Source organism: Apostichopus japonicus, chromosome 14 (assembly GCF_037975245.1).
Source record: "Apostichopus japonicus isolate 1M-3 chromosome 14, ASM3797524v1, whole genome shotgun sequence".
NCBI classification, from domain to species: domain Eukaryota; kingdom Metazoa; phylum Echinodermata; class Holothuroidea; order Aspidochirotida; family Stichopodidae; genus Apostichopus; species Apostichopus japonicus.
Window position 1 is genome coordinate 25,540,163 of NC_092574.1, and position 7,280 is coordinate 25,547,442.

At 44.8% G+C, this 7,280-nt stretch overlaps 1 protein-coding gene across 1 annotated transcript; it reads right to left on the reverse strand.

Annotated features, from left to right (window-relative positions):
- Window positions 1-1,020: 1,020 nt before the first annotated feature.
- LOC139980100 (uncharacterized) lies at window positions 1,021-6,765 on the reverse strand. The gene has a single exon (XM_071991478.1). The coding sequence runs from the start codon at window positions 6,763-6,765 to the stop codon at window positions 1,021-1,023; it is 5,745 nt and encodes a 1,914-aa protein (XP_071847579.1).
- Between the last annotated feature and the right edge of the window lie 515 nt (window positions 6,766-7,280).

Genomic DNA, 7,280 nt, shown 5'->3' on the forward strand with positions numbered 1-7,280 from the left:
CCTGGATACGCGCCTGATAGTAACTCCCAAAACTCTCTCATCTCAAAACATCCTTAAAATGTGGTCTGGCCGTGACCTTACACCTATAGTTAAAATTGTTATCATTCATTCTTTTGCCTTATCACAGTTGGTGTATCATTTTACTGTCCTGCCAAACCCTATTTGCGATTTTATCAAGGAGCTGAATAAGATTTTATTTGGAGCAAAAAGACGTCATAAAATAAAATATTCTGCCCTTAAGAATGATTTCAATGACGGCGGTCTTCGTTGTAGACTCAAGACATAAAGAAATGACAAAACACGTGGCTTGTTGTGTTTCTGCGCTCATGTTGTTGTTGCAACTCTCTCTTTCTCCAACATAGGATCGTAGACTATTTCAACTGGTCGAGAGGTTTACTAAAGAAAACAAACATACAAAGTTAATCTAACACCCGTGAGTGTGCCATGCGTACATTAGGCTTAGTGAAAAGCATACACAGAAGCTAAGTTAGGATACAGTAGATGTAGCTGGCATTTGCCGTATAATTTAAGATGATATGTTGACACACTTGTCATTAATTCACACTCTAAAACACCTCCCCGCATGCCCCCGGGACCCTTAAGTAGTAAAATTTACAACCTTACTTACCAACTATATCCAACTAGGGCAGAATTTTAATTAATTTATACCGTGATCGCAATCGATCGTAAAGTTAGCACTTTTCTTAAGCAGAACAAATTTGGTGGCGCTATTAACCAACAACGACGCTACATTCCCAGCCCCAATGAGCTAACTTGGGGTTACTCATTCCCTTTAATTTCTTGCGACGTTGTCAACACTGCTCCCAATTTCCCAAAGAACTAAATACACTTAAAAGATTACTTACAGATATAAAGCATTAACTGAACATACAAGAACTGAAATGGATGTAAACATTTAACATACTGCAACTATATGCAGAACATAAGGACCAATAACACTTGAATACATGTCTTTGCTGAACGTAAACTAACAAGACCTATAACCTGACGTGCAGTCAATTACTCACTATCAGCCTCCTCCAATAGGCACAGTTTCACAATTGGGCGCTTGTAATATTGGGAACCCACTCTTATTTCTACCTGCCTCACCCGACCGAACCTATCTGGGAACACCTGTTCCACCCTTCCAACGGACCACTTCCCCCTGGGTAAGCTCTCATTAACCATGAGAACCAGGTCGCCAACTCTGAGGCTTCTCTTTTCCTTGTTCCACTTCTGACGCGTCTGCAATAATGGCAGGTATTCCCTTATCCAGCGCCTCCAGAACTGATTTGCCAAGTACTGGCACTGGCGCCATCGGCGACGTCCATATCCATCGGTCTTAACAAACTCTCCTGGAGCAATATTTGGATTTCCTTTCAAGAGGAGCAGGTGATTCGGCGTCAATGGTTGGTTATCTCTTGGATCCAAACTGATCTGTGTTAGTGGCCTGGCATTGAGGATTGCCTCTACTTCGGTCAGCAATGTGGTCAATACCTCTTGATTGATGAGCTGCTCCTTCACTAACGCCTTCAGAATGCGTCTCACAGACCTGATGATTCTCTCCCATATGCCACCCATATGGCTTGCTGCCGGAGGATTAAATTGCCACTCAATTTCCTTATTTAGCAGGAAATTTTCCGTTCTTGCGTTGTTCAGTGACTGCACCGCTTCTCGCAGTTCTCTTTCTCCTCCCTTAAAGTTGCTGCCGTTGTCACTCAGAATTTTCGCTGGAGTCCCGCGCCTGCTTATAAATCTTCTCAAAGCATTCAAGAAGGAGTCGGTATCCAGGTTATCGGCCAACTCTATGTGAACTGCTCGCATGGTCATGCAAGTAAAAACACATCCCCATCTCTTGACTTGGCTTCGACCCTGCTTCACCCACAGCGGCCCGAAGTAGTCAACACCTACAAATGTAAATGGTGGGTTTTCCGGTGTCACTCTGACTGATGGCAACTCTGACATAAACTGGGAACCGCGTGGGGCATTTCTCCGCTTGCAGTCGAAGCACTTTCCAATTACCTTCCTTACTGCTGCTCCTCCCTTCAGTATCCAGAATTTGTTTCTGAGGGAGCTCCAGGTCATGCCCGACCCTGAGTGACCTACAAGGAGATGGTGATGGATAATGATCAGAGATGTCACTCGGTCATTGGATGGTAGTATGATGGGATGCATTTCGTCATATGCAACAGGAGCGTTTCTCAACCTCCCACCAACCCGTAGGACCCCGTCATGTAATACCGGGTTAATCTTGTTGAAGGCATTGTTACTCCACAGCTTACTGACCTTCTTCTGCCTGAGAAGATGTAGTTCTTCATGAAAGGCCTTCTGTTGGACGTACTTGATTACGGCTAATTCAGCTTCTTTCAGTTCTTGCAAGGACAAGACAGTCTCCTTACATGGTTGTTTACCCCTGCATCGTGCTACAAGGTATTCCTTATACCGAAGAATCCAAGCAACCCCTCTTTTCAACCGAGTCCATGATGAGTATTTCTCCAGCAATCTGGCAACCACACCATTGGTCGTGTTAAGGTAAGTTTGCTTTTTCACCTTACATTCATCCTGGATATCCTCAGGTAATTCCCTCCCCTCTAGGTTTTCTATCCCAGAAGGAATCTCTGGCCAATTCTCCTCGGCATCCCACAGAAATGCAGGTCCATTCAGCCACCTGCATGTACTCGTTAGGTCTCTAGCATGTAGTCCGCGCGAACCATCGTCAGCTGGGTTCTGATGAGTGTCGACATACCTCCACTGGTCTACGGTACTAGCTTCTCGGATGGCAGCCACTCTGTTTGCAACAAATGTTTTAAACCTGCGACCCTCATTGCGGACATACAACAGGACTGTTGTGGAGTCCGTCCAGTAAGTTGTACTCTTCAGTGGGATGCTCAACTCCGACTGCAGAACCTGGCCGACCTTGACAGCCAAAGTCGCTGCTGTTAATTCTAATCTTGGCACGGTTACTTTCTTAATGGGACATACTCTGGCCTTGCCCATCAACAGTGTACAATGAACCTTCCCTCCGGAATCCTTTGTCCTCACATAGGCACTGACGGCATAGCCTCGTTCTGATGCATCCCCGAATATGTGAACATCGTAACTCACATCGTCGAAGTATGGTGGTTTGATGCACCTACTGATCTCAGCAGACTCTAAATCTGGTAATTCCTCTAACCAGTTCTGCCAACGTCGAAGTTCTTCATCCTTCACTGGTTCATCCCAACTCAGGCCTTGCGCACATAAGTCTTGTAGCAGAACCTTCCCTTCCAGGGTAAATGGGGCAACAAGTCCCAAGGGGTCATAAAGTGAGCTCGTTGCTGACAGAATACCTCTTCGAGTGTTTGGGACATCTTTGACAGCAACCTTGAACTTGAACCGATCAGACTCCATGTCCCACAGTACCCCTAGTGTTCTTTCTAGTGGCAGATGAGTAAAGTCCAAGTCTACCACCGATGACGCTCTTTCAGCAGGAGGGACCATTGATAGTACTTCTCTATCATTGCTTACCCATTTGGTAAGACGAAATCCACCTAAGCTCAACATATCTCGCAGTTGGGGGATTAATCTCCTTCCATCTTCCGTTGTTCGTACTGACCTTAAGCAGTCGTCAACATAGAAGTTGTCATACACTGTTTGCCTAACTTCCTCATCAAAGCTGTCTTGATTGTCATCTGCAGTTCTGCGCAAGGCGAATCCCGCGCAGCTCGGCGATGATGTGGCACCAAAAAGGTGTACACACATTTGAAATTCTTGTGGTGACGTTGTGAGATCGCCTTCATCCCACCACAAGAACCGCAGAGCATCAAGATCCCTTGGTGCCACTCTGACCTGGTTAAACATTCCCTCGATATCCGCTGCAATGGCAATCTTCTCTTCTCGGAATCGAGTTAACACCCCAATCAAGCTATTGGTATTGTCCGGCCCCTGCAGGAGCTGACTGTTCAGGGATAATCCTTGGTATTGCGCCGCACAGTCAAAAACGATTCGTAATTTATTTGGCTTATTGGGATTAATCACAGGATGATGTGGAAGGTACCAGATCTCGCCTCGCTTACAGACATCTCCGCTCACGTCTACCTTGCGTGCATATCCCTTTCTCAGATAGTCTTCCATAACAGCCTTATACCGCTGATGGAGATCCTCATCCTTGAGGAGCCGCTTCCTCAAGCTCCCAAGTCTTGACTCAACCATTGTCCTATTATTCGGCAAGGAAGGTGGATAATGGCGCCATGGCAACCTCATCTGATAGTGCCCGTCTTTGAGAACGACGCTGTCTTCCATGATCTTGCGAGCCCTTTGATCATTAATAGAGTCGCATACTCTTTCATCTGCAGATCCCCCAAACCCATGGTCCAGCTCCCAGAAGCGCTTTACCTGTTCTTCGAGCCTTTCATGGGCAACATGATTCACTAAAAACGACCTGGGTGACCCACATGAACCAGCTAGGGGGCCCATTACCGTCCAACCTAAAGGTGTTCTCACTGCGTACGGTTCCTTTCTTTTTCCCCTTCTCTCTTCGAGGACCCAAAATGCCTCAGGGGTATCACTCCCTATAAGAAGTTGAACCTTCTCCCTATCCATAGTCTGGAACTCTATGTCCCTTAAGTGTGGCCATTTGTTCACCTGGTCTTGGGTAGGAATACTACGCTTTGTTACGGGGAGACTTTCGACTGACCATACATTTAGCAACTCAATATTCTCGTTGCCTTCCAGGCCTACGACCTCAAGAGCTATTTCTACACCCTTTGTCACAGTGGCAGGGGAATTAACAGTACTTAGTTCATATACTGCACTTTCTCCCACTATTCCTAGTTCTCTGACTAGCTCATTTTCACAAAGAGATGTATCACTGCCCTGATCAAGTAATGCGAGGGTAGTAACTTCTCTACCATTACCTCTTACTTTAACAGGCAATACTCTGAGACATACTCTTGGAGACTTAACTGTCGAGAGACTAACTCCTTGAGTTCTCTCATTTGATTTGTCCACCTCCCCGGAACCTGTCTGGGGACTCTCGCTGTTACGTTCAGTAGGGTAAATATGCAAAAGAGTATGATGTCTCCTATTGCATCCTTCTACCTGACATCCAGGTTGTAACCTGCAATCACTTGCGATATGCCTAGGCTTAAAGCAATTATCACATAACCTCAGTTTACGAATCAACTTAAACCTATCTCTTTGTGACTTGCTCTGAAAATCTTTACATGCGTCGAGGCTATGCCTCTGAGAACAACATGGACATTTCCATGCTACCTTGTTTACATAGGTTTCCCTTTGGGAACTCTGCGTGGTTAATGTAGTCAACCTTCTCCCACCGTTCATGGGGTACTTTACTCCCCTAGGAAGTTGCTTAGTTTCCTTTACTTGTGTGCCCATATTTCTCCCATAGATACTGTTTGCTACCTGCACATACTCTTCCACAAACTCTGTGATATGCCTGAAATTAGGAACAATGCCCCTTAGCATGTTAGACTGTGCTCTTTTCGCCCAATCTGATTGCATATACATGGGCAACAATTTTTGGACCTTCAGCAAGGTGTCACTAGAATGCAGGTCTGCCAAGTACCCTGTTTGACTCAACGTTATCTCACATTTTCTCATACTTCTTGCAAGGTCAGACAACTCTTTGGCATCGTTAGGCTTAAGCTGGGCTCTATTTAACACTTGTTCAATCAGAGCATGTGCGACCACATGCGGTTGCCCATACTGTTTTGCTAAAATGTCCCTGGCACGCTGGTAGCCTTCTGTAGGCTCCATGAGCACACAACAACTTATGCTGTCCTTTACCTCATTCTCACAGAACTGCAACAAGTAAGTTAATTTAACTCTGTCGTCACTCACCTTACTGGCAATGCTTGCCTCAAAATTATTAATAAAGCTCCAGTATTCTACTGGATTACCAGTAAACACCTCTAACTCTGGTTTGGGCATGTGAACAGACAAATTAATGGCCTGCATAAACTGTGACAGATTACTTTCGTTTGACAAATTTCCCTTGCCCATAGAATCATAAACAGTCTCTACATTATTAATGAATTCTGGTGCATTAGGATTTAGTGTAACACATGGACCTTTAACTTCCCTAGGCTTGTCACCAACCTTCCCAGCATCCTCAGTTCCTTTAGGTTGTTCACCTCGGCCATCTTCAGTACGTATTTCTTCTTGCCATATGTGTAGTTCGGCTTCAGCACTAGCAATGTCGTTCTCTACTTCAGCCCTAGCAAGTTCCTGTTCTAACTGAAATTGCTGTTCTCTCAGTTTCTGCATTTTAATAAACTGCTGCCTCCTCAGATCTGCCAATGCCTTCTTTGCCTTAGCCTCCTTCAGTCTGATTGATGAAGTGTCGCTTAGCGCACTACCCTTTGACCGATAGCTTCTAACGGATTCTACTTCTGTGTCGCATCTCGTTGGCCTATCATCTTTGTCTGGGACCTTCTGGACTTCCTGGAACCATTCTGTTATTCGTTTGTCAAACTCAACTTTGTTTACACGGTTAACTTCAAACTGCTCAGAGGCTACATCTGCCTCCTTCTCTTCCAGCTTACTGGCGTACTCATTATACCTTGTCACGTAAGACTCAAATATTTTATTCAGCTCAGCGTATTTCTTAGAGGCCAGTTCATAATTCATGGGGTCTGTTAAAAGCGCCTCCAGCTCCTTGTAATACCTGGCTAATAGACCCACATATCCACTACAGGATCTCTTCAACGTTGTAACGTCACTCACACCGCTATCTTCAACCGGCTTTGGTTCTGACTCAGCCATACCTGCACCGTTGCAGTTGTAAACCTTTTTATGTAGACTCAAGACATAAAGAAATGACAAAACACGTGGCTTGTTGTGTTTCTGCGCTCATGTTGTTGTTGCAACTCTCTCTTTCTCCAACATAGGATCGTAGACTATTTCAACTGGTCGAGAGGTTTACTAAAGAAAACAAACATACAAAGTTAATCTAACACCCGTGAGTGTGCCATGCGTACATTAGGCTTAGTGAAAAGCATACACAGAAGCTAAGTTAGGATACAGTAGATGTAGCTGGCATTTGCCGTATAATTTAAGATGATATGTTGACACACTTGTCATTAATTCACACTCTAAAACACCTCCCCGCATGCCCCCGGGACCCTTAAGTAGTAAAATTTACAACCTTACTTACCAACTATATCCAACTAGGGCAGAATTTTAATTAATTTATACCGTGATCGCAATCGATCGTAAAGTTAGCACTTTTCTTAAGCAGAACAAATTTGGTGGCGCTATTAACCAACAACGACGCTACA

What these genes read in the sequence shown, in the direction of transcription:
- LOC139980100 (XM_071991478.1), bottom strand. Translation starts at nt 6,765, where the DNA reads ATGGCTGAGTCAGAACCAAAGCCGGTTGAAGATAGCGGTGTGAGTGAC.